We start from the raw sequence: 27973 nt of genomic DNA on the forward strand, positions 1-27973 counted from the left end.
TGCTCGCCGGGCGCTGTGCGCTCACTCTCGCTCACACACTGCAGACTCTCGGCGTCGCCGCCGTCACCCGGCCTCATCCCCGGCCCGGCACAGCGCTCCGCCCTTCTCCCAGGCCCCCGGCGCCCACCCACCCGCCATGGCCCGGGCTCGGGCCAAAGAGTGGTGCAGCTCGTTGCCCAAACTGGGGTAAGGAGTTGAGGCCTGGGGGCTGCAGAAAGGGCCGAGGGACACACAGGGAGCAGGGACAAGCGGCCGTCTCGAGGGATGGAGACTGGGAAGAAACCTGGGAGAGTTTGGGTGGGAGGACCACCAAGCAAAGAGGGTGCGAGGCGGGGCTGCGCTCCAACCTGAGAAGTGGTGGTCCCTCTAAGCGACCCCTGAGGAGGGAGGGGGTGCGCTCCAGGGCGGGGGGCGGTGCGAGCTGTAGCAGAGGAGGGGAGGGCGGGGGTGATGCAGCGGTGGAGGCGGCTCGGCGCCCAGCCACTGACCGCCCCCTCCCTGTCCTCCCCTCCCCCTCTCCCCACCTCTCTCCGGATCTGGGTCCGCCTCGCCGGACCCGCTCTCCCCGCGCGGCGCTGGGTCGGACGCCAGGTCTGCGCGCCGCGGCTGAGCGCCCACTCGCCTTGCGGAGAGAGCCGCGGAGAAACCGGCGGGGGCGGCGACGGGAGAGCTAGGCAAAGATTGGAGGAGGTGGTAGTCGGGAGCTGAACCAGGAGACCAGGAGGCAGAAGCTCACGGCTCTGAGGCGCGCACTCCCTTGGCCAGGGATGGGTCCTGGCACAGCCCGGACCCTGCCCGGCCAGCCGGGCAGAGACTGAACCGCATATCACCATCGTCCTGTAGACCACCAGACAGAGAGAAGCACTGACCGATCCCCCGTAGCCTTCCGGCGGGACCTCACCTCCTGCACACTCGCGCAGCGACCCCAGCCGCAGCCGCGCTGGGCAAGCCGGCGAGGGAGAGGGGCTGATTGGCGGCCGCCGGCGGCCAGGGGAGGGGACGCCGTGCGGGGCCATGGCAGGCTCCGAGGCGTCCTAGCCCGAGCCGGAGCCGGAGCCCAGCCCACGCTGCTGCTACCGCTGCCTCTCCGCGCCCGGGCCCCCGCCGCCGCCGCGCCCCCTGCGGGAGATGGAACAGCGGAACCGGCTCGGTGCCCTCGGATACCTGCCGCCTTTGCTGCTGCACGCACTGCTGCTCTTCGTGGCCGACGGTGAGCGCGGGAACTTCGCTGCCGCGGTGGGCTCGGGGGATTCTTTGCTGGGTCCACCGGAGCCAGCCCGCCCCGGCTGCCATGAGGAGAAAGAGGAAGAAAAGGGGAAGGATTCATGGTCTCCAGTAATCCTGGTGTGCAGTCCTGGCCCGGAGGGGTAGGGGGAGGAAAACAGCAAAGGGTCGCCGCAGCGGTGGCGTCCGCTCGGGAGTCGTTCCGAGTCCGGCCCGGGATCCGGCTACTGAGAGGAGGCCTGCGGGGAGCGAGAGTTAACGCGCCCAGCTTGGCTCTGGTGGTGCGGCCCAGAGCTGGCGAGAAGCGTGAATCGCCCCTGCCGTCCCACCGTATCTGGAGCAAAGCAGCCTGCGGCCGGTGGCCAGTCCCTGCTGCCGCCCTGCAGCTGCTGGACTGAACTTTGCTAGCGCCTCCGGCCGTGGGCCACGAAGTAACTGGGGGGTGGGGAGCCCAAAGCCAGTGAGCAAGCGGGGAACCTACCGCCTCGCCTCGGGTTGCCCCAAGCCCCCGCCCTACAGATGGTCACGCCTCTCTCTCCCCCCGCCCCCAGCTACATTCACCGAAGTCCCCAAAGATGTGACAGTACGGGAGGGAGACGACATCGAAATGCCTTGCGCGTTCCGGGCCAGCGGAGCCACCTCGTATTCGCTGGAAATTCAGTGGTGGTACCTCAAGGAACCTCCCCGGGAGCTGCTACACGAGCTGGCGCTCAGCGTGCCAGGCGCCCGGAGCAAGGTACCCTGCTGCCCACGCGTCAAAGGAGCTCCGGGGACTCAGGGCTAGGGCAGCGAGAGTTACCCCCAGGAAGAAGGCTGCAGGGTTCATGGACCCAGTGTGCCGCCCTGTACGCAACCCATCTCCCACCCTCGGCATCCCACAGCCATCTTCGAAGTCAACCGTTAACTCAAAACCCTGTCGATTCTTTTGATAGTTTCCCTTTTTCTGCAACCTCCTGGAATTCAATCCAATCCCAGCCCCTAAAAAGCCACTCCTGGTCCAGTTCGTCTGGTCTTCTTGATGAGGGTCGAGCGTTTGATAGGTGCTGGCTAGTGAGGGAAGACCCCTTGGTTCCACCAGGCTCTCCCTGCCCTCTGCCACTCCGAGGTCCCCAGGGCACAGAGCCAAAGAGTTAAGCTCCTTCGGGCTGCGTTCCAGAGGCAGACAGAAAACCGTATATGGGAAAGCCAGCAGGTCACCTTTAGCCTCCACAGGATCAGAGGGATTGCCTCCCTGTGGCTGCAAACCGACACGGGCTGCCCGTCTGCCTCATAACCCACACTCTTACTCGCATTCTAACGCGCACACAAACGCGCGAGCGCGCGCACACACACACACACACACACACACACACACACACTTACACACGTACCTACATTCTCCCCAGGTTCCCTACCAAAGTTATGCATGTCTGTCACTGGGCACCGTCCAGACACCCCGGCCAGCCCCACCATTCAATTTTCCACCGTTCCAAATTAAATGGAGGATTTGGATGGGAAGGGAATGAGGATGCTCCGCAGAAGGGACATGGGCCTTCGTAGCAATGCAGTCTCCCCTCTACAGCCGGCAGGTGTGTGCTAGGACAGCCACTCCTTGGCAGGCACCATGCTAGCTCTAAACCCCGCTTTCTTCCAAACTGCCAGAAATTCCGATGTCCTCCATGCCCTCAACCCCCGCCATACCCCAGGCAGTTTCGGGTCCCAGCCTGCTCTTGGAAGGTCTCTCTTCTAAAGGCAGATCTGAGTTTCCCCAGCCTGAATACCACCAGCCTAATGTCTCTCTCCCTCTTTGCATTTTTAGGTAACAAATAAGGATGCAACTAAAATCAGCGTAAGTGTGGAGCCCAGCGTGGGCCGCGGGAGACCCCTTCTGGCCGGTTCGCGCCCCGCAGCTCCCTCCCCTTTAGAAAATCTAGGCAACCGTGCGGTATACAATCGCACTCGCGGCTTTGCATTGTCTGCTGCTTGGCGTGTCTGGGCGCCATCTGTCGCTGATAGCTGGGTCGGTTCTCTTTTGTGTAAATCAAGGGTCCAGGGCCTGAGTCTCCCTACTCCGCTAGGCGCTCACCTGTAAAACTCTTCTTCCTCCGGACCGCGTGCCTACGCCTCTTGCGCGTCTGCTGGCTTTTCCTCTTTTATCATTTCTCCTAGCACCGCGAGCCCGCGGCTGCTTGCCCTCGCCAAGACCAGTGCTCCTTTTTCCCACATCCCTCCGCTCCGCCCAGCACGCAGGCTCCGCGGCCTGGGCGGCCCCCTCCGCTACAGCCCTGTCCTCCGCCTGAGAGCAGAGTGTCGTTGGGGGCGGGGTGGCAGGTAGTCTGGCCAAGCTGCTCGGGGCCAGGGTCCTGGGGTTCGTAAAGCTGGGAGATGCACCCAAGCTTCCGCAGTAGGAGCGTGGAAGTAGCAGGGCCTGAAGACAGCGAGAGCCTCGAGGGCTCGGTTCAGAGGTGAGGGCTCCCTGGGTGTTTGGTGAGTGCCGCTGAGCGCTTCCTTCCCCAAGTCTCCACCAGGCCGCAGGGAGGAGCGCTTTGTCGCCGGCTTCAGGCATCCTCTCGGAAAGGCGGGTTCCTAACGGGAGGCTGGGGAGTCAGGCAGCAGCCTCAGTGTCGCCTGTCTCCTTGGGAGAGCAAGGGTTAGCTGTGACGGGCGGGGATCACAGTGGGCACGGCGGCTGTCCCTAGGACTCCACCCAGACCCTCCCAACTCCAGATAAAAAGGAGCCGTGAATGCGGGTCTGAGTAGCTGGGATCTACTTGAGGCGATGCCTCAGAGCTGATGCGTTTGGTTGGAGCACCTGCAGCAGGAAAGACATGGACGGTTAGCTATCAGGAGACCCAGACTTCTTTCTTGAAGGTGCAGAAGGAAGGAAGGAAAGGGTGACTGCCATTCTGAAGCAAAAGCTAGGGGAAGACAAGGTGTGTGGGGATGGAGCAGGGATTTTAGAAGGGGGGATCTGAAGGCACAATGGACATAGCAACATGGCGCCCAAGCGAGTTGGGAGCCCCATGCTGCTGGGGAGATATGAATTGAAAGGAAAGCCAGACCTGATGGTGGGCAGTCCAGGATCGAGGAAGTTTTGGAAGTATTGGGGTGCGCTGGCAAGGGGATGCAATGGCAGGGACGGGAACTGACAGCACCAAGAAGAGCAGGTTTGGGACCTCCCCCAGCCCAGCCTCTAACCCCACTCTCTTGCAGACCGTGCGTGTCCAGGGTAATGACATCTCGCATCGGCTTCGGCTCTCAGCCGTGCGACTGCAGGACGAGGGCGTATACGAGTGCCGCGTGTCAGACTACAGCGACGACGACACGCAGGAACACAAGGCCCAGGCGCTGCTACGTGTGCTCTCGCGCTTCGCACCACCCAACATGCAGGCTGCAGAGGCCGTGTCCCATATCCAGAGCAGCGGCCCACGTCGCCACGGATCCCCCAGCGCCTCCAACACCAACAACGTGGGCGCCACGGGCCGCACCACCTCTGAGCCTGGCCGAGACAAGAGCCCTCCGGCGGGGAGCCCCCCTGCGGACCCCGGACCCGGAGTCCCCGAGTCAGCTGCCGCCTCCGCAGCCCACACAGCCACCACTACGGTCGCGGCTGCTGCCGCTGCTTCATCAGCGTCGCCGCCACTGGGCCAGGCTGTCCTTCTGCGCCAGAGGCATGGCTCGGGTAAGAAATCGCGTGGAGAGGGGACTCGCCCATTGGAGGGGTGAGGGTGACTACCACGGAGCGGCCGCGGCATCTAAATCATTTGCATAAGCATACTGTTCCTAGCTAAGTTGCATGCTCCGCTGCGCCTCTATAGCTGCTCAACTCTCTCTTTCTGCTGTTTCTCTGTCTTTACTCTTGGGCTCTTGGAGCATTCACAACGTGTGTTTATGAATGCGGGGGCTGCCCTGCCAGTACCGAGGCTGGAGTTTGGGGAGCCCTCTTGAATTTGAAGAACTGGGCCCAGAGAGCTGCACTCCTGTGGAGGTGCGGGGGGCGGGGGTCACTTTACTCAGTGAGTACTAAACATGGAGAGGAACATTCCCCAGGTCTCAACACCCTGTTGAGAGTGGGAGGAGACAGTTAAAATTTAGGATCTGTTTCTTTCTATGCAAGTTGGCTCAATTGGACAGACAGATGTTGTCCTAGTTAGTGTAGACCAGCCGGTGCTACCTCTGTTCTCTTTGGCAAAGCACAAGGTGGGTTTAGGCATCAGCTCTGCACCCTGCTAGAAGTTACAGTTCTTGTTCCCCTTGAGTCCTTGATGTGGAGGAGAGTGTGTTATGGTTCAAGCTCTTCCTCATTATTAGGAAGAGGCCCAGAGGTTAAGACTGCTTTCCTAGAACTGAGAGGCTGAAAAGGACAGGATTGAGAGAAGTGGTTGTTGGAAAACAGGGCAGGAAAATGAACTGAAGGTCACAAGGAGCAGGTCCAGGAAGGGCTGATTTGCAGTAGTGGGGCGGGTATGGTGGGCAGAAAGACCAAGTACCCAGTGTGCTCCTTCCCCTAAGGCACTCCCCACACCTTCCCTGTACTCAAAGGTGGGCCTCAGATTAACTCTGATTTTAAGTAAGTCACTCCCTGTCTGAATTCCACTCCCTCAGTCTTGTTTGATTTGGAGAGCATCTCTACTACAATTATAGCATTGGGAGGCTGAGACGGTCACATGTATAAAACCTCCCAGGTGTGATGGAGCACATGTCCCTACTATGGCAGTTCTCAAAGTATGGTCCACCTGCTGCCAGCTAAGGAGGAAGACTTCTGGACCACTCTGCTGAATTCAAGGTGACAGGTCTCATATCACCATATTATTCTACCTCCCTTGTTGATTGTTAAGCCCTTGAACAGTTAGGAGCTGCAGGTCCATTCTACAAATCAGTTCTGTTTCATGCTCAGCTATTCCCCCATGGGAGCTTCCAGAGTGTCTCAGGCTGTTACCTGGATCTGGAAGCCCATTCCTCTTAGCTCCATACAGTGATCCACAAGACTTTCCCCAGGCCATGGGGAAGGCGCATCATCTAGAAACTGCAGAGGGCCTCTCCCAAAAGACTCCAATATCACTTACCTGTCTTGGAACTTTCCACCCCTATATTAATTTAAGATAACATTTGGTGCTGTTACAAACCACAAAATGTCGTGGACTTGATACATTTCAAATTTATTTTTCTTGTTCACTTCAAGTCCTGCCCTGGAGTGAAGGGTATGGTAGCTCTGTTCCATGAAGTTACTCAGGGACCCAGACTGACAGATTTTACCATCTTCAGCAAGTGGCTCCCCAAGTCACTCAGGATTGACATATGGCTAATAGACGAGGAAAGAGAAATGGAAGCAGCTCATCTCAACCCAGTTTGGAGGTAACAAAACCCTAGGCTTTAAGTCACACACATTTGTAGTGAATCAACTTCTTTCCTGAGCATTCAGAATTACCCAAAGGATGTATCACTCTTGAGAAATCAAAAAAACAACCACTCAAACCATTTTGTAGTGCTTAATTCTCTCAGGGAAAAGCTGGTGTTAAGAATGCAAGGTGGGTGTTTAAGGACCAGGCTTAGATGTGGTAAATAATGCTTCTTCCCTCATCCAATGACCATCACATGGTTCAGTGTAGATGTTGGAAAATGTAGTCGTTGACTTGGCAACTGCTTTTCAACCTCATCTCTTCACAGTGGGAGGGAAACAAGAATCTAGGGAAATTAACCATCTTTATGTTGTGCACAGTAGGTATTGGAAAAGTGTTTGTTGACTTATAGAGTGGTTAAATTGATGTTGATTGGTGAAAAGACTCTTCTGCCCTATCCTCTTGGGCCCCAGAAAGTAAACAGTGTCACAGGTTGGAACCTGGGTAACCTCTGGGTTGTTCCTCAGACCATGGGTAGAGTACTAAAGCAAAGGATTTGAAAGGCAGGAGCCCAGATATGAGTTGTGCTTCCACCACTTCCTGGCTTTGTGAATTTAAGCACATGGTTTAACACCTCTGAGCCATCTACAAAATGGAGAGGTTAATCCCTGACCACAGAAGAAGTTTGGTATGGACATTGCTACAAAGATATGTTCATTATTATCACCATGGTCATTAGCTGCTCTGGTAAGAGAGGAGAGAATAGAAGAAATAAAACTAACTCCTTGGTAGTTGGAGGCCAACCTAAAAGGGGCCTTAAAAGCCAAGTGGAATCAACAGGGTTGGTTGAAAGTTTAATCAAGGCAGTGTCAAATGAAAAAGATCTATGAGAGTGAACTCAGTCATAGGGTTCACACAAGATGGGAACAAGGTGAAGGTCATGAGTGCATTCCTTTTTGAATCTCCCTTTTCTCCTGGCCAGAGTCTGACCCTTGAGCCCAAGACCTATCTGAGAGCCTAGTCTCTAAACTATGTCCCAGCCACAGGGCCTGAATAAGAGAATGGGGATGCTCCCGGGCATTTCAGCCCACAGCAGAAAACACTTTCATGGAAGGTGGAATGGAGAGTGCCTTTCTTTCTAGAAGATATGGGGTCTTCCCATCAGCTCAGTTCTGATGGTACAGTGCCCAGGGCTATCCCAGCAGTTTGGGCCTTGGGGACCTGGCAGCCACAAAGCAATATAGTAATGCTTATATAAGTAGGTCAGGGAAGCAGCCCAGGCTGAGGGCTCCTGTCTGTGTTTCCTGGAATGGGGGGCAGGGTTTACTGCCATCTTGAAAGTACAGCCAGCAGGGCTCCCAGCAGGGCATTGCCACTGGGATAAATTATGGTGACCCTGAGATCTCTGTCACCCAATAACCCTTGCCAGGAGTCAGGTCGATGTATCTCAAAAAGAACTCTGAGTTCCTCCCCAACTCTTCTAGAAGGTGTGTCTTCATCTTTGAGGTCAGTACAGCTGTGTCCCCTACTCTTTATGAAGTTTTAAGGAAGTTGTTTTGCAAGGAGATGCCTCTATGTCTACAACTGCGTATCATCTGTGTATCATCTGAGCATGAGTTATGTAATTTCTAATCCACATACACACCTGATCAGCCTTGATCCCAAGGAAGGAACCATGCCAGTTTTGTTTTTTGTTTGTTTGTGTGGGGCTGAGGATGGAATTCTGTGCCTCACATGTGCTAGACAAGTGCTTTACCACTGAGCTACAACCCCAGCCCCCATATCAGTTTTGTGTCCCATCTTGTCCCTGCCACCCAAAGCCACCCAGACCATGGACCCCCCATGTGGATGAGCATGAAAACTTGCAGACTAATTCTCTGTTTTTATGTCTGACATTTTTATTGTGGTAAGATACACAAACATGAAGTTTACCACTTTAATCCTTTGTAGGTGTTCAGTTCAGTGACAGTGTGTACATTCATGGTGTGCAGCCATCACCACAGTCCTTCTCCAGAACTCTCTTCATCTTCCTCAACTGAATCTTCAGACCCATTTAACAATAACTCACCATTCTCTTTCCTACTTCCAGTCATGAGAACTGCTATTCCACCGTATGCAGACATTAATAAACCTTCCCAAAGAATTGCCTCATTGAGCAGTGTCCCAAGCTTGGCCACCAGTGCTGGGTCCTGCTGAGCCTCCCTGCAAGGTGACCAGCCAGTTGATGGCTCAGAGCCTGCAGCAACAACAGGCAGAGAAAGAGCTCAAGGAGTGTGTCCTCAGAACTGGCCTATCCAGATCAAGTTCTTTGCAGCTATGTGGCGAAGGGTCCAGAAAGGACTGTTGCCTCCTGGTTAGCAGGCAAGAGTGTTATCAGTCAAGGTTCTGGCAGAAGCAGATGACACATTCAAACAGAGTCCCTAAGGGGAGTTGATAAGGAGTATTTACAAAGGTGTGAATGGGATCAGGACCCCCAACAGAGGATTGCTGCCATGTCCTCAAGGCCAATAGCAGTGGGAGTCATTAGCACCCCCAGGCTAAAAGAGCAGGGGTTAGGAGCATATAACAGAAGTCAGAGAGGATAGCCAGATGGACAGGGCTGCCTCATAGGAGTCATGACCTCAGGGAAGGGATGCAGCCAACCCACAGTGACCTAGCAAGAACTTCACTCTCCTTCTGATCTCCATTTTCCTGTCAGATCCTCCAATTGACCAAACCCTCCTAGAAGCCAAGGACAAGGACAGTGGGATGAAACCATCTATAGAGGTCAGTCCCAGGGGCTCAGAGCATAATGCATAAGGATGGATGGAGGATTTGGGAGACAGAAAAGGTCCATCCCAAGCCCTGGTTGAATGGACACGAACAGTTTCAGATTGGTGACTTTAGGGGTGATCCCAGTTCACCTCTGTAGTCAGTCCCCATTAAACAATTGCTCCCAGAAGGACAACAGAAGGAGATCTCTATTTTGTTAACTGGGCTTCTTTGATAATGCCAGAAAAAAAGAGAGAAAGGACTTACTCACATCTTCATTCTTTAGCTACTGCACAGTCAGGAAAGAAAACCCTTCCCACACCCATATATGCCGAACAGAGCCAAATACACATTTGCATTAAAAGTTTATGTGCAAAACTCATTTATTTCACGTCTCATTTGTCAGGAGACGTTTTGGTATTTGTACCTAAAAATAAACATGAGCTGGATTAGCAAAGCAGAACAGGCATAGAAGGCTGGGCCCCTTCTTAGCCATGTTCATAAATCTGGCTCCTAATTAATCTGAACACTGGCCCATTTGTCATGAAAACTTCATTGCTGGTTTCCATTGAAAGAGAAAGAGACAGAGAGAAACAAAGTACCTTCCAGACAAACACTTCTCACCAGGAAATGCACTGCAGAGAGGGGCTCAAATGATAAGAGTCTGCAACTGATTGACTTGTGTGTTGGCAAGAGGTTCCCCTCTGTAGGGACCTTGGGATCAGATCATAGTGTGTGAACCTTTAATTAGCCTCAGGGTTTCAGCTACAAGGAAAGGCACCATGACCCCCACAGAGAGCCAACTGGATGTGACAAACTGCTGCCTGGTGCCCACATGGAGAACTGACTCACAATATTTCAATTAATAATGAGAGAAGGAAAGCAAAGGCCATGGGTGTGACGTTTCGAGAGGCAGTTACTGCCAGGAGTCATCAAGGGAGAGCATCCTTGGATGTTGCCATGGCAACCATAAACCATGACCAAAGGGGGCAATGGGCAAGGTGAAGACACTGTGTCTCAACCCATGACCCAGATGGATGTTAAAACTGGCAGAAATGGTACCAGCATGACTTTGGTGAATCACAATGCAAAAGAGAGTCTCCAACCACACCAGCACGGCCAGGGACCCTGGATCCAGGAGGACCCAAAAATGGCCACCTTAAATAAATAATCCACTCTTCCTTCACGTTCCTATGTGACATGAGGATCATAATTAAGTAGAAAATAAATGTGGCAAAAGGTGTCCCAGAGAAGAGAGGGTGAGGTTCTCTGAGCATCCTGAAGGGGAAAATTCAAGAATTTAGTAAAAGAAATGACTGAGTTACACAGCTGGCAAGAGATGCCTGCCTCGTCCCTTATAGCAGTGAAGGCATGTGATTATCAGCAATATGGTGTCCTCTCCTTCATTAAATGCCATTCACTGTGGTCCTGTTGACCCAGCCTTATGCTGGTGGTAAGGGGGAACTGGAGGTGGCAACTGTGGACTCATGTATAAGGAAGTCAGGGCACCCAGGTAATGTCAGGAAAGAGATAGCTAAGCTGTCCCCCGTGGGAATAGCTCTGATCCAGCTGAGACAATCTGAAGAGGCCTTCGGTAGACAGGGTGGGGTTTTAGGCTTGAAAGAAGTACCTAGAGCTGATATCCTCCCAGCTTCAGTCAATTCTGGGAAAGCTCCTGGTTGTCTCCCCTCCCTTCTGCCCCCAGTGCCCCGTGGACTGTGGTCACACCAAATGGAATGACCTCTGTCCATCACATCCATCACTGAGTGGTCAGTCAGCTCACTATACAGCTATTCTCTCAGCATCAGAGAGGCCCCAGACCAAGGATAAAACAACTGCTCTCGGATTATAATAATGATACATAATAATACTCGCCTTTTAGCACACATGCATCAAGTGCCGCACTCACCTGTTGTAGGGTTCCTCCTTTCTGCAGCTCTCCCTAACTCTGCCTGCCCCACTGCATTCCCAGAGGACACAGCCCTTCCCCTTCTCACAGCCAGAGCCCAGACCCTTTCCTCAGCTGCAGTGGCAGCCCCCAAGTGAAGAAGATCTGAGAGCCAGCCTTTCTAAATGTCACCTGGAGCCAAACCCACCATGGAGCTTCTCATTAAATACGCCAGGCGCACATTTTTAAAGCTCTGCATATTAAGGATTCCCCAAGCATCCGTGGGGATAAACGAGGTCAAGTGCTTTTGTAATATGATATTGATTAGTTCTGCTCCATGTGGACAGTGGCAAGGGCTTGGCTGTGGTCTAAACCCCTCAGCATTATGGGAGATGCGAGGATGGTTTTAAGACATTTTCCTGCAGTACAGAGGAATAAAAAAAGTATTTGTACTCCCCATGCTTTGCTGACTCTTAATAGGCATCTCTTGGAAACTTGGATCCAAAGCAGTGAGAAGTTTCACTTTGTTTTATGTAAGGGCTGCAGGAAAGTTTAAGAGGATAAGTAAGTCAACCTGGCCCCTGTAACTCCTGGTTCCTACCTATTCATTATGAAGAATGGCAAGCCTCCTTTCCTGGGGTGGTGCTTCTGGGGAAATTAGCCTGCTTCTTGATGGCTTTGTTGCTTTCAGGCAAGATGTGCTATAAATACTAAGATGGATTACCCCATTTGGCCTCCTCCGGGCTAGGGTTTAGCTGCTGTTGAACACTGAGCGATGGAGGAAACCACAGGAGGTGCTGGACCAGCAACAGGGTGCCTTCAGTGGATGCTGGAGTCTGAAGCCTGGGCTATGGTCGGGCCCCTTCTGCCTATGTCCTCTATGAAATGGCCCCTGAGAGTTGGGCCTTGTGAAGCCTGGCCCTGACGCCAATCCTAGGTGGACACTGTTTCCAACTATTATTGGTGGTTCTGATCTGTCATTACCGCTCTCTAGGTTGAAATCTCAAAGTTACTTTGAACTGGATGGATGTTGGTTCTGGTTTTAGGATTCCCTAAGAAGAGTGTCTTGGGGGGCTACTGTCAGTGGACATTTTAGAAGTTGTTCCCCACCCTCCACCCACCTACACTCCCATACTCATGGGTCCTGCTTTGTCTAGCTCAGAATTGACCAGCTGGTCAGAAAGATGCCACAAGGGAGACCATCAACAGTCCTTGAAGGCTTACTGGACACTAAAAGAACACACCTGGGCACACCAGGGCACCCCTGTTAGGAGGAAACCAGGGGAAATGACCCAGAAAAGTCATTCTTCTGGAGAGTTGTCCCTTCTGGTTGACACACCAAAACATAAACCCAGGAGACACTCAGGACCATTCTGAAGTTACAGTGGCCACCATTTCCAGCCATCTCACTTTCTCTCCAGACATTTTAAACATTCCTCACTGTTTGGCCAGTATGTTCATAGGGAAGTCAGGGTATGAATGCCAACAAATTCTTCCCATTTCTGGACCTCAGAGCTCCAGCCATCCAGAAATCACAGTTTGCACCTTATCCCTCTTGCCCTCGTCCTTCATAAGTACCATGCTTCCCATTTTCCAAATGTGTCCAATCCTTTGGATTCGAATCCTGACTCCTTCATTTCCCATGTGCAAGTTCATCCCTCTGTTTATCATATCATGATACCTCTCATGCCAGAGGGTGGGTGATAGCATCAGAGATAATCCGTAAATGTCTGTTAGCTTAACATAGAGACTGACACCTAGCAAACGCTTAGTAGGTGTTGGCTCTTGTCATCAATGTTTTTCTTGTGAACAGCATTAAGTGTCCAGGATCAGTAAATAAACTGGACAGGGTGCCCTGATAGAAGACTTCACTAGCGAGTGGAGCTAGAGATGATTGCAGGAAACTGATGGAGCTTCAGAACAGAAAGTGCTGTGAGATTACAAATGGCTCAGTGACTTGCTATTTTTGTACATTCATTCCATGCCATTTCGGGGGCTGGAGTAAGAAATCGGGTTGATGCTATGTCCTCATCTTTGTCTAGCTGGGACTATTTTCCATGAGTCAGGAGCTCCTTGGTGAGCAAGGACAGCTTCATTACAGTTTCTGATGTTCCACCAGCAAATTAAATCAGCACGTTTGCACATGTGCCCTGTAGGCCTGGCTGTGCCAACTGGGCTCCTTGGGAAAGCCACGCCTGCATTATGCCTGGTCTTGCTTTGTTGTACAGGCTGCCATCAGTAGGGGTCCCTTGTGATGCAAGGAGGTGGAGCCCAGGCAGCAAAGGAGCTGAACCCCCAGGGGAGGCTGATTTTTGCAGCACTGCACAGGGATGGGAGCAGGCAGAAGAAAGCTCCCTCCTGTTGTCAGGTAGCTGAAGAGCCTCTAGGGAAGACCTGGGCTGGCAAGGAGGTGCCTGGAGTCCCCTTCCCTGAGACTTTTACCAAGAGAGAGAGAGAGCCACTTGTGCTGGGAAGCACCATTCCCCTCAGGGATGGGCATGACAGGTAGTAGAGCTTGGAGCCACCTTTACAGCCTCAGGGCATGTGCTAGCTCTTCCCCTTGTGCTCCTGCATTTTTCTTGCCTGTCTTCCTTCACTGTGGCTGCTGTGACTGGTGATTGCCTCTAAAGGTTGCTACGCGGCACCTAGTTACTGGTGAGAATTCAAGATAAAGACAGTACCTCCAAGCTAGGTACGGTGGCACATGCCTATAATCCCAGCTTCTCAGGAGGCTGAGGTAGAAGGATCACAAGTTCGAGGCCAGCCTCAGCAACTTAGCAAGATCCTGTCTAAAAATAAAAAATCAAAAGGATTAGTGATGCAGCTTAGTGGTAGAACACCCCTACACCATAAAAGACAAAAATGAACACCAACAACAACAATAAAGAAGCCACCCCCAGGAGTGTATGCAGTATGTAGTCTATATGCAGGTCCAGGAGGCCAGAACCCCTCCTGCCTGACCGTAATGCTCCATGTCCCATGTGGACCTACCCACCACCTAGCAGAGAGCCAACTATGGACTCCCCAAGGACAGTTAGTCCCCCACCTATAACTGGAGAGCTCCAAAGACAAGAGAGCCCTTCCCTCTGCTGATCCATGGCCCCTCCCATCAGCTCTCCTGGGGAGGAAGGAAGCCTTGGTATTCTTCAAGCCAGGGCAGCCCAGCTGTAGTGTCAATCCTCTTATAACAACTTTTATTACAATTGATTCTGATACAAATGCTGCTTAGTCCAGAGGAACCTAGGGGAGGGTGAACTGAAGTCCTCTTGGGGCTCCATCTGAGCTGGAGATGGGGTTTCTGGCTAACTACATATGGTCTGTCCCAGGCCAAGGAGCAGGGGCATTGTTCAGAGCATCGGGTGGGCTCAGCTGCAACCTCAGGAAGGAGCTTGTGGTGGAACCATGGTAGCCAGAAGAGACAGGAAGTACTCTGAGAATGAACATGGACTGTGGCTGGAATACAGAGGGGCTCAGAAAAGGTAGGGCTGAGGTCGGCTGGTATTTGATAGAACAGCTTCCATGACCTTGAAATCAGAGATCTCATCCAATCTGAGCTTCCAGAAGTCCCTTGCTATGCCTTTGAGGTTCCCCAGCTTTCCCTTCCCTTTGGAGTCAGCACCTAGCTGAGTACCCTATCCAGAATCATGGCTCTGAAGGACAAGTGTGATTCTTTCTCATTTATGTATCTCTAGCACCCCAAATTCATTAGGCCTGGAACTAGTTCCTTCTTTTATTCACCAAGCATATATTATATGTCGGGATTATTCTAGACATGGCGGGCACAATATAAAAAAGATCAATGAGGTCCTGAGAATCTGACTGGGAGAGACAGACATTAGTCAAATCAACACATTACAAGTGGAAATTTGCAGCCATGACTGGTATGTTAAAGGGGAGACCCATGGGCTAAGGGAGCTAAGAATAGGGGAACCCCAAGGAAGTGATGTTTGAGTCATAATTCTCTGGAAGAAAGTTAAGAATTGACTAGGTAAAGAGAGAGGGTAGAAACTTCCAAGAAGAGGAAATAACATGTAAATGTCCTGTGGTAGGATGGAACCAGGGGAAATTTAAAGGCCTGGCAAAAGGTTAGTGTGGCTGGGGCAGAGAAAGCAAAGGGAAGTAAAGGGGAAATTAGGTCAAGAGGAATTCGCTGGTCAAACAGTATCAGACTATGAGACCTTATGATGGGGGTAGGGAGCTTTGGCTTTATCCTAAGAATGGTGGGATGGAGAGCAACTGAGGTGGGGCAGAGCATGATGCTTTTGGAAATGATCACATTTCCAATGTGACATTAGAAAGGCAGGAACAGAGCAGATGGGGAAAGACTACTTCAGAGACAGTGATCCAGGCCAAGATGATGGGGCTTGGACTAACTAGATGAATGGGTAGATGGATGTCTGAATGAGAGGCAGGATGGATGAGTGGAAAAACAAGTAGCTGACAGGTGGGTGGAGGTAAGGCTGTGTGACTGGATGAACAGAGGATGGGGTGTGTGTGAAAGGAAGGATGAGTGAATGGAATGGATGGGAAGAAGGAAGGATAAGTGGATGAATGGATGAGCAAAAAGAAGAAAGGAAGGCTGAATGGATAGGTGGCAGCACAGGTGGATTGGAATGGAAGGGCAAGTAGCTGGTGAATGGGTAGAAGGAAGGATGTGTGAATGAGTGGAGGACATGAATGATGGGTTGAAGGAAGGATAAATGGATATGGATAAGGATGGACAGAAGGACGAGTGGTGTGAGAATGAATGGAAAAAAATAGTTGATAGATGGGTGGAAGGAAAGATGTGTGAATGGGTGGAGAGAGGGGTAACTTGGGGATAAAAAGAAGGATGAGTGGATACATGGATGGAAACAAGGGTGGATATGGGACGCAGGTTGGACCTTGAAAGATAAGTGCAATCAGGACTGTGGATATGCCTACAGCTGGAATCCCTGGCACCAACACAGCACATCTGGCCACGTCCTCTTGGGAGAAGCCATAGAGAGAAAGGTCCCAGGTAGTGGCATGGCCCAGAATTCCATACCAGCCCATGTTCCGCCTGTAGTCCCTGAGCCATGGTACACAGAAGGTATGAGCAGAGCAAGCAGACACAGCCAGTCCCCAGCTTGCTTCCAGCTCCCCTAGTGGGACAAGAGCAGGGGACCCCTCCACCTGCTGGACACTTGGCACTCTGATAGATACAAGCTGTTCCAGATTTACTGATTGTTGTCCATGTGAAAGTTATTGTAGATATGTTTTTTGAGGCATTTATAAAAACCAAATCTCCAGATGGGCAGATGAATACTTGTATTCACTTTAAAGACTAATGTAACAAAAAATACACAAGGCAATAATTCATAATGCTTTCTATTCTACAGGGTCATATTTTAATGCATGACATTTCCTGGGCAGCTCTTCTGTGCTAATTTTATTTAATGAGCACATGTTATAGAATTTTCAGAGCACTATCCCTGGACAATTAAAATGTGTTAACCTTTTCAGTTAAATTGTATTTCTAAGGAAAAGTCCTTAGTGAACAATAGGAAGAAATATCCAAGTATCACTGAGATGGAACCTAGAAGAAGGTTCTTAGAGGAAAGAACTGCTGTTGAGTCCTGAATGCACAGTCCTCAGGGACATTCAGCCCTCCTCCCTGTCCCAAGGACCAGGTTCACGATTCCTGCTTTGCTTGGCCACTCCAATGAGCAGGATGAAGAGACAGTGGCCTGCACCCCGCCATGGTGAGCAGCCTTCATTGGACAGGCATTGAGAACCACTGTTTGTCTGACCCAGGGATCTGGGGCACACTTTGACTAATTGGAGCAGGAAGACTGTAGAGGGAAGGCGATGTATCCCACACCACTGGGATTTAAATGGACTGGGACAGACGACTTCAATGAGGGGCAGGGTTCACTTATTCAAAACCCAATATTCCCCCATTCCCCAATCTGTGTAATGGGAACACAAGCACTCCAGGACCCACAAGTCCCAGAGTTTTAGATTTCAAAGTGGGCTAGCAAGGTGGGGCAGGGCCAGTAACAGGGTGAGAGAGTGAGGTCTTCCATCTGGAGGAACTCGGGTGGGGAGGAGGGGCTAACACAAAAAAGGAAGGATGTTCTGGTAAAGGCAACAGCACGTGCCAAGAAAGACCTGGAGGCAGGATCGATGGTTCTCACACTGTGTTCTTTGGAACCCTGGGCACCCCACCCCCAGTTTGGACCTGCGATCTGGCTCTCATGGCTTTATCTATTGTGGGTTAATGCAGCAATTTTCTTGATGAAGAAATTCTACTGCTTTAAAACATTTTAAAACAATTGATATGGTCCATATACACATACACACACACACACACAAAATTTAAAATTTATATGAAATATACAAAATCTACAAATAATTTACATATCTGCAACACCTAACAGAGAAATTTAAAGTGGCTTATAAAACAGTGTGCTGCATAATAGAATAAAAATTTAATAAAGAAATCGGAATGAAAGGAAAACAAATATAAAATTGTAAAATTAGTTGAAGTAAATGTTAGTCAAGGGCTGAGGTGTAGCTCAGTGATAGAACATTTGCTCAGCAAGCATGAGTCAATGGGGAAAAAAAAGGGAAAGAAAGGAAATCAAGTTAGTCCAAAAGATGTGTGCTGAGTCTTGGGCAATTGAAAGGTCAGATCATTGTGATAGCCCTGTGTTCCCCTGAGGATTCTGGAAAGACTTCCCAGCCCTAGTTGGTATTTAAAGGATAAAAATGCAATGCTGCATATGAAGAATCTGACCTAAATATCTGGTGCATCATGGACCAGTTAGAGTGTCTAAGAAAGACTTTTATTTCTTCATTCAACAAACATTTTGTGAGCATCTCACAGTGCAGGCAGTGTGCCAGGTGATGGGGAAACACACAGCTGAGACTGTTATGGTTTCTTCTCCCCTAAACCACCTTCTAGCACAGGAGACAGGTGTCAGAAGGTAAATACACCCAAGTTGCCCAAATACAGCCCAGAAGAAAGGGAACTTGCTCTGGAGTCCATGGGACAAAAGAAGCCAGTGGATGTGATATCTGAAGGAGACTCAGGGGTGGGAGGAGGCAGATGGTGGCTGGAAGGGCACAGAGACCAGCAGTGTAGATGGGAGATGGAGCTGGGAGGGAAGCATGGGGATGCAAGGTGGGCTAGTAAGGTGAGGCAGGGTCTGTAGCCGGGTGAGAAGAGTGAGGTCTTCCATCCAAAGGAACTTGGGTGGGGAGGAGGGGCTAACAGAGAGAGGGATGGATGTTCTGGTGAAGGGAAGAACATGTGCCAAGAAGGGCTTGGAGGCTGAAGAGTCTGGGTACACATGGTCTCCATGCAGGAGTCCAATTTGCCTGGAGCTTGAGGCACTCAATGGTGTATGGAGGCAGGGAGAGAATGTTTGTCCACTGGGTGGGATCAGGAAGGGCTTCCAGCTGGCTAGGGAGTCTGGTTTAATTCATAGTTATTAGGAAGTCACTTGCCACTACCCTCTACCACCTAGCAGCTGTGCAACCTTAGGTAAGTTACTTAAGCTATCTGGAAAATAGCTGTGTCTCATAAGGTAGCAGAGAGGGTTAAAGGAGAGAATTCTCACAAAGGACTGAGTACAGCTCCTAGCACTGAGAATCTTTTGGGTGCCTGTTAGCACACTAAAGCCCCTATGGTTATCAAATCCAGATAGGTCCCGGGGTGAGGGTGAAGCCTGGGCCCCCTCAGTGAGGGAGGCAGCCCTACCCTCCCCACCTGGTGAGCACTCTGATGCCCACTGTGGTCAGGGCTGCCTGTGGCCCCACTGACAGCAGCCACCCAACCACAGAGACAGCTCTGTTTACCATTTTCTTTAACACTGTGGAAGGATCTTTTGGGGTAAGAACCCACTTGTAAAGAAATAGGAAACTGGAAAGGAGCTAGCAACAAAGTTGGCCACATTAAAAAAGCCATTCTGAATGTTGACATTCAAAGAAAAAAATCTCCTCCTCTCTCCCCCTCCCTCAGGGCCCAGGCAAGGCACATGGGGAAGAGGAGGCCTTGCTCTTTGTGGGTTCCCTATGTGGACAGAAACCAGGTTGCCTGGGTTCAAGTCCCAGGCCTGCTGTTTATCCTAGCATGGCCTTAATAGGGCTGCTCAATTTAGCAAGTAAAAACATAGGCTGGGCCCTTAAATCTGGATTTCAGATTTTAAAATAAAAACAATAGCACCTCAATATAAGCATGCTCCACGCTGTGTTTGGGATATACTTGTATTAAATACTACCCATTGTTTACCTGAAACACAAATTTTACTGGGTAAATTGTATTTTATCTGTCAACCTTAGGCTTTAGGCAAGTCCCTTCACCTCCCTGGATCTCATTTTCCCCATCTGTAAAATAGGAGTAAACAAATAACTCCTCCATTAGAAAAATTGACTTTAACGTGGGCAACACACTTGCCACAGCCCCCACCTACTAAGCACAGGCCACCTTTGCCACTGTTGCAGTGAAAGGGCTCATCTGTCTGCCTGAGCTCCACTGTGGCTCCTTCCTGCCATTCGCTCCTGCTGTCAATCATCTCTAATGTCAGCAGACTGGTGTTCTGGCTATGGGTAGAGCTGCTTACTGGGGATGCTAAGGAGAGGCGCTCCAAGGCCAACCCTCTAGTGCAAAGGCATCCACTGCCACCAGAAATGTGGGACATCTGAGAAAGACATGCCAAGGGCCACATGAGTGGCACGGACATTTGTGTCAAGCCTTCTGTACCCAGGTGCACAAGGGTGCTCCCTGGAGGAGAAAGCACATGTGCAGTAGGTTAAGGGGCAGGTTGGCCCCAGACCTAGGAAGAAGGTGGCTACTCATTCTGCAGGGTCAGCCTGCAGGTGTTTGCACGAAGAATTGGACCAGAGCACACAGCTGGTAGCAGAGGGGCAGTAGAGAATGAGGTGATTGGGAGGCATCACGGGGAGCCCCTAACTGTGGCACTGAGATGGTTTCTTTCTCTTGTGAACAGAAGGGACCCATCAGGGAGATTTCTCCAGGTGCATCTTCAGGAGCAGGATGGGCACAGTGGTAATGAAGGCAGGAAAATGCTTTAAGAGGCCACTGTTTTCACTGAGCTGTGGTGGGGTGCGGGGGGACAGTACAGCAAGAAATAGCTAAAATAGGCGGTGACACCAGCTCTGTCCCCATTCACCCCAGGAGCACTCGGGCTCCTCCCACTGTCTGGACACTGAGGCTGCAATCTGAACATCATCCTCAGCAGACATGACGTCCATCAGACAGTTTGTTTTCAAAACCAGGAGCTAGCTACTCAGAGTTAGGGGTCAAGAAGAATTGGGCAGAAGCAGGAGGCACTGTGAGCCTGGGTAGGACTGGTCAGCAGAGCACAATAAGAACAGACTGATGGTCCCTCATCTCATCCGCTGTCCATGGCTCCCCATTCCACACTGGACTTTTCTTTAAAATATCGCCATTTCCTTTAAAACCCAACAATGTTAGTTGCTCTTAGTTTTGCCCCAGTTACCAGCACACATTAATTTTATGGAAGAAATTAATTCTACCCAAACAAATTCCGTTAGTGCTCAATTATTCCTCACTAACTCCCTTTGAATAAATATCTGTGAAGAGGCTTTAATTAAAATGTCAACACCGGAAGCAGCGCTGCAAGGTGGTATCTTCTCTCAGCAGCAAGCTGGACCAAGGCAGCATCCAGGGCAGAGCAGAGGGCTGGGCTCACTTGTAGGACCTGCCCTGCATGTCAGGGAAGGGGTTTCCCTGGCACACACTGCATGGGGAGAGAGGTGAGATGAAAGCTAAGCCTCTGGGATCTTAACCAGGAATGACTCAGAGGCTGCAAATTCAGGCATCAACAAAGCATGGCGTGTGGGTGATGGGTGAGTAACACAGGTGTGCAGAGACTCAGCTGCACAGATTGGGGGCAGAGACTAGCAGCTCACCCTGGGCCCAGGTTGAGTGTCAGAAGGTAGTGAGGACAGGGACATTCCTGCTGAGCCTGGTGGAAAAGCAGGAGCAGCCTTGGTGGTTCTTGGGCCTTTCCAGAATTCATGCCTTCATGTGGATGTCTCCCAATTTTTATATTCAGATTAGAACTTATAATTTTAAAACTCTGAGGCCACCCAACTAGACCCTTGTACAAACCAGGCTCAACCCTCAGACCCATCTTTGTGCCTTTACTTGCCCCTGGTTTCTGTAGAAGATGGCATTTTGTAACCTGTGAGGCAGGAAGTTGGTTGGGAATGTAGGAAAATAGTGAAAAAGAGTAAGGGACCAGTCTCCAGGAGTGGTCCAGTGATGACACTGTCCTTAGCACTGGCCTGGCATTCTGAACTATATGCAGAGAAAGAGATGGTGTTTGTCCATGACCGGGATGCCCTCTCTTTGTTCTCATTCTACAAGCCCCTGGAAGCCCAAGGAAACTTACTGCACCCTGGCCCCTGGAAGCTCAGAAAGGGAATCTTCTCCTTCAGAACTGGGGGATGTTCATCTGCTGCACTCACAGAGTGGGGCTCAGAGTGCAGCTGAGGTGGGATGGTGGCCCAGGGCAAGTGATGGGGAGCAGTGGGTAAGAGCCAGCCCATTCTCAGTCACCCCCAAAGGACAGGCCTCTGTCCAGCCTTGAATAAATGCTCAAGCCCAGTCCATTAAGGCCATTGTTGCCTCTCAGGAGCAGCCCTTTTCTCTCATTCTCAAAAGGCTGCAAAAGAGAAAAGAAATAGAATTGAACGTCGGTGCACAAAAGGCCCCCATTCAGGTGACTCAGATTGGTTCCCTAACTCTTCTAGCCAAGGAGCCCTTGTATTATGACATCACAAATGCAGGATAGATGTGGGTGGCCTTGATCTGCTCAAGAGAGGAGGGGACTGACTTTGAGATCCCCATGGTAGTCCTCCATCAATACGTAAGACACCTAAACTCACAGTTGGAATGGTTTTGCCCCCTCACGACTGGACATTATCTCTCCTTGGACTAGTTCTTCTCTGGCTGCAACGTGGGAATATTCTGCGCAACCCTGGAGAGAGCAAGTCAAAGACAGGCAAAGCATCATAGTGTCAGCCTACGAAATGAGCTTCCAACTTAGCCAGGCTGCAGGAGCCAGAGCCAACCTGCTGACCTTAAAATATCTTCACTTTGCTTACTGTTCTCAAACCTGCAAAGAAAAAAAAAAAAAAAGTAGCCTGCGAGAAACTCTACAAAACCCCCAGGACTCTGAGTGGCATTTATTTGCAATTGGCTGACCCAAACTCCCACCTCCTGCTGCAACTTCCAGGCCACCCAGCAGTGGTGGTGGAGCCCACTAGACACAGGTTCCTCGGCCCCCCAGTGAGTGGTCCCCTCAACACTCTGTTCCACAGCAGAAAGCATATGCCCCATGTGCTGGAAAGGCCAGACCAGAGTGTGGGTGATAAGCTGCCACCTCCCTAGACCCCACTGCCACCAGTCAGAAACTTAACAGGCTTGGCTCCTGGACAGGAGTCACAGAGGATGGCCTCAACAAGGCCTCCTGGCTCACTTTTATTTTAAAATAAAAACTTCCATATTTTTTTTCTGTAGGGCTTTGGAATTCTGCAATTGCTGGATAAATGGAAGTAAGGAATTTCCCAGGCAGAAGCTTCTTGGACTGAGCGGGAGAGGGCAGAGGGGAATAAATGCCCCTATTGTATTCTTTCAGGGTCTCTTATCCTGCTCACTATCTAAATGATAAAAAAAATTACTATCTTAATTGATATCTTAATCTTAAGTCAAAGAGGCTTTGATTTCTTTAAGAATGATTAGCAACGTGGAGATACTGGTTTCATGTACAGAATGAATCAGCGGCTCTTTCTGTCTGTCAGAGGACTTCCCTCACCTCCCAAGCAGCCTGATTTTCCAGCTTAATTATGACAAACTTCTGCCTGCTCCAGCGCTATTCCTGTCTATTCCTGGCACTCCTTGGGAAAGGAGGAAATAGATAAAGAGACTGTTAGCATCCAGTCAACTCAGCAGCCTCCACCACCAGCCAATCTGCTCAGCCTCATGCCCTGGAGCACAGATGTCTCCACATCACATCAAAAAAGAGGCTGTAGGAAGAAGATCCCATCTCAACTGAGCCAGACATACCCTCCCAGCCCCTGCCCTAAAGGGTCAAGGTGAACTGGGACCTGTCAGCCCAAATATTGCTGACAGCCCTAGCTCCCTTCAGGAAACAGTGAGGCAGAGACTCGGGACTCAGATTTAAAAGGGACCCCATAACCAAGTGCTAGACAACAGTGGGTCTCCATCAAAGAAGGAAGCAACACCCTACTTCCTCCAGCAAGGCCCCAAAACCAGTCTTCCCTGTTTTCCCTGGTTCTTTGGGGGAAACTTAAAGACAGTGTCTATATGTCTCATGAATAAGATAGGAGAATGTTCCACATCCAGGATCTGTCTTTCACCAAAGATCCAGGGAGGTCTCCAAATAATGACTGAGGAGATAGTCTGCCCTGCCTGTTCTATCTTAGAAAGTTTCCTCTTGAGAGAAGGACATCACCAAAATTAGTTTTTCTTCAACCCTTTTCAGAGAAGTAACTCTATCACCCTTTTCTGTAACATTGATCTGTATGACTCTTGACCCTATTTGAGGCTCTTTTGCTTCCATGCTTGTATAGGTTAGATTTTGCTGTGTAACAAAGGACCCTAAAATTCAGTGGCCTAGGCACAACACCATAACTATTTATTCAGCTCGTAATTCTGAGGTTCAGTGATTTGGGCTGAGCCCATGCAGGCAGTTCTTCCTCTGGTCTTTATTAGCTTCGTTCATGCAACTGATATCAATTCAGTTGGGGTACGACTGGTCTAAAGGGACCTCAGCTAGGACATCTTATAGCTGTTATCCTTTACAAGGCAGATCCAGGCTTTATCTCATGGCAGTGGGTTTCCAGAGCTATAAGAAAGAAGAGAGGCCTCTATGCACAAGCACTTTTCAAGTTTATGCTTGCTTCATACCTGATCATATTCTTTTGGCCTAAGCGGGTCCTATAGCCAAAACCAGAGTGAGCATGGGAGGGTACTGTCAGAGGTGTGGGGCAGGCAGGGGTTCTTGTGACCATTTTGCAATCTACTGCTAAGATATTGCTTAATCTGGCTCCCAGTCCATTGAAACAGGTCATGCACATCCCCATTTTATGGAGTGTGACACAGAACCAGAAGGGTGAAGAGAATTGCCTGGGAATAAACAGCAAGTTGGCAACAAAGTTAAGCTTGGAAGCCATCTCCCCAGTACCAGCCCACTGCCCCATATCACCTCCCTTGCCAATCCCCACGGCACACTAGGCCAGGAAGTAAATGAGGCCCTACCCAGGAGCCAAACTGTGGCCACCCTGCAGACACAGCAAAGTCCCCATAGACCCCAGTCTCCCCTCCCCAAGCCTTTGGAGCCACCACTGCAGCCCTTCTGGCTCTGCTGCTTCTTCCTTGTTTCAGAGCAGAGCGGTAGGCTGGTTGTTTCACCCTGAGATCTTTGGAAAGTCTTGCACAATTTCAAGCTTAGGTGCAACTTGCATAGATGAGACTGTAAGAGTGGCAGTGACTAGTCAGTGGTACTTGGAAGCAAATTTAAATCTCTCTTTGCCTCTCTTATGTCCATGGCTCCAACCAGGCCACCTGGCCCACTTTACCTTGTCTGGCTCACCATTTTCTTGATACTGCATACCTTGAGGTCTGGAGTGCTCTGCATAAGCATCCACTTTTAAATACCTCACATAAGTTGTTTCTATCTCACCTCCACCTGCTCAAGTGTCAGGGTTTTTCAGGACCATAAAGTTCTTAGCCAGGAGATCAGGAAGACCCTTGGGCTTGGTCTGATCTCACAGGTCTTATGTGCCCAGGATGCAGCACCCTGCTCTTCTGGCCAGATTCTTGTTTTCTGTACACCTGAGCCTTGGTGAATTCCACCCAGGCACCTGGCCATCCATCAACTTGCTCATCACTGCATCCACCCCTCATCCTTCCCAGTGATGCGTGACAGTGAGGAGCAGCAAAGCAGAATCGGAGTCTTTGGAGTGACCACCGCACTGCGATTCTTCCTTTTGACGGATGGCCAGAGGCAGAGTGGCATCCTGAGCCAAGCTGCAGGAGGGCCAGGAGTGACAACTGTCTGAAAAATTAAGATCTGAAGAGGAGGGTTAGCACATTTGGATCTGTCCTGTCCTTGTGCTTCTCAACAGGAGCTCAGAGCTGTGCACAGAAGCAATTAGCTCTGGATGAGACATGTGCGCAGTGGATAGCCCCCATCCACTTTTCACTCAGAAGTTTGAATGCAGTCCCTGCTTCCCAAAATGGACAGAGGGAACCCTGGAATTTCAAGCTAGATCATTTTTCCAACCTTCTCCTTTTACAAAGGGGAGACAGAGGCCCAGAACATGAACTCCATGACACAGTCATGGGTAGAGCAAGAATGATTAGAAGAGGAAGAAACACCTTGGATAGAAAAGACCAATAGTGCTTCCACCTGAAGAGGAGAAAAAGTCATACATTCAGACCCAGGTTTGTCAGGGAAGTCACAAATCCACACTGAGTGAGAATGGAGGGACAGGGCACCCTGGCAGCAGCTTCTGGTGTTGACACAGAGAAGGACCTTCTGTCCCCCCTCATAGGTGCAGAGCTCCAGCTGGCTTTGTGGATGCAGGGAGGAGAAAGGCTGATAGGTGACCCAGGTGAGCAGGGTAGAGCAAGAAACTGCTTCCCTTAATTGGGCTGGACTCTGAGTCAGTAAGTGGTGAGTTCCCTATGGCTTAGACAGCACCAATGAGTGGCGTGTATAGTGCTTCTACACTTGCAACTCTCAACCCTGAAGGGAGCATCCTACTTCCTAGGTGAGAAGACTGGGGTTCATCAGTGGACTTTCCCTGGTTCACAGGAGGCCTTGCAATAGCTGGAGACTCTTAAAACAATCAGGGAGCTGGGCAGGTGGCCCTGATGAGGCAGGATGAAGGCGTGGTGTTAAGGCCTCAGAGGCAGGCCAGGGACCCAGCTTACTGGTTGCAATGGAGTAGCAGGTGGAAGTGACCTAAGAGTGCTAGGGTCATTTCTCAAGGATGGTAGCTCACTCACCTTCACCAATCAATGATTTCTGAATTCCCAACTGCAGCTCAAAGGACGGACTGACAATGTAATTGTGGAAAAAAGAGTCACACAGATAATTCAGGATGCCTAAGACAGGGCCTATACTGAGTTGTGTAGTTTAGTCAGGGAGCTAGAGCAGGGTCCCAGCAAGGTTAGAATGTGTGCAATCATGTGATTTTCCTGGAAGAGGATGGGAAGCTAGGTTTTCAATATTGGAAGCATTTTGCAGCATAGTACTTGGGGCAGGGGAAGCAAATCATCTTCTAATTAAAATAAGATAATGACTTGGACTTTAGAACTACAATCTAGCACATCCCCCTTAGGCCAGGGGCACCTTGTGTCTGACCACAGTAGACTCCTGAAATGTATGGTCTATAAATAACAAGCAGCAGCAGCAACAAAATGCTTTATCATGAAATTGAAGCAGCCACATGCACAGCATCTGGCCAGGTGCTGAGATCAAGAGGCCTTGGAAGTCTCACTCTCTTCTGGTCTGCTTGTGAGTTGCCAGGTTTCTGTGAATCCAGGGTTAACCAAGCCTGTTTTCTCGTCCCCTGCAGGAACTGGCCCCAGCTACGCCACAGACCCACTCCTGTCCCTGCTCCTGTTAGCTCTGCATAGGTTCCTGCACTCGCTCCTGGGGCACTGACAGACGTGGCACCCATGCACCTCAGCAGGCACACACCACCTACCTGCACCCCCAGGGAGGACCACGTCGCCAGATGGACACAGAGAGACTGAGAAAAGCATGAAGAAGTCCACGCAGAAAATAAATCATATTTTTGGGAAAGTCACACAAATGTAGAATACCCAAAATAATGCATCTAGTTTCCAAATAAGATGGAGTTTGGACCATGCAGTATGCATGGGATCAATGATTTCTCTACTTCAACGTATTTTTCTTTTCTACACGTTCCCTCCAAATCTTCATTTTGCACGAACTGTTGAGCAGTTATCTTTAGGATAATATGTAAAAATGTTGGGTCAAAGCCTTTCTGACAAAGCAAAATATTTTTAGTAGCTTATTGTGTTTAGGATTTTTTTAATTTACTTTTCTTTGGGGGCTTTTCTTTTTTATTAAATTATTTCTTTTGAGACATTTTGATTAAAAAAGACATCATAATTAAAATTCACTGTCAATAATATTTATTTTTAAATAAAGATTGGAAACAAGGTCAGACACTTGTTTATAAACTGTATTGTATATTGCTAAATAACAGTTGAATAAAAAACACCTTTGAAATAACCTTTCTACAGCCATGTATGAGTTTTCAGCCTCGGTGACCACTGCAGCCTGGATGCCGAGGCTCCTGTTCCCTGACACCAGCTGTACTTTTGGCTGGATGTCTCCCAGCATGGAGGACAGCCTAGGGCACATGGCTGAGGCCACAGTGAGCAGAAAAAATCACTTGCCCAGCCTCCCCTACAGACAGAGGACTTCACAGTGGCAAAAGTGAGAGAAGCTCACTGCTTGGATCCTGATGGAAAGGTGGTCACTGCATAACCAAGAACCACTCTTTCCCCTCTTGCTTTAAATTAATTGCACAATGCACTTGTCCTCTTGGAGACTACACATCAAGGTGCACTTATTATTGTTGGCTTTGCTGCTAGTTGGAAGAGAGAATTTGGAGAAAAGCTGGGGCCTTCCCCCCTCTTTCTTCATGCATCTAGAGATTCCTTTGAGTCTTGGAAATCCATGGGTTTGGGGGCAGATTACACATCTTAAAG

At 50.2% G+C, this 27973-nt stretch overlaps 1 protein-coding gene across 1 annotated transcript; it reads left to right on the top strand.

Moving 5' to 3' along the window:
• On the top strand, positions 1 to 27335 carry Vstm2b (V-set and transmembrane domain containing 2B). The gene is made up of 6 exons (XM_047529458.1): positions 1 to 186; positions 592 to 1210; positions 1776 to 1960; positions 3023 to 3052; positions 4417 to 4885; positions 26806 to 27335. The coding sequence occupies exons 2-6, from the start codon at positions 1129 to 1131 to the stop codon at positions 26892 to 26894; spliced, it is 855 nt and encodes a 284-aa protein (XP_047385414.1). The 5' UTR covers positions 1 to 186; positions 592 to 1128; the 3' UTR covers positions 26895 to 27335.
• The last annotated feature ends 638 nt before the right edge of the window (positions 27336 to 27973 follow it).

The sequence above is a fragment of the Sciurus carolinensis genome, chromosome 16 (assembly GCF_902686445.1).
Source record: "Sciurus carolinensis chromosome 16, mSciCar1.2, whole genome shotgun sequence".
Lineage (NCBI taxonomy): Eukaryota > Metazoa > Chordata > Mammalia > Rodentia > Sciuridae > Sciurus > Sciurus carolinensis.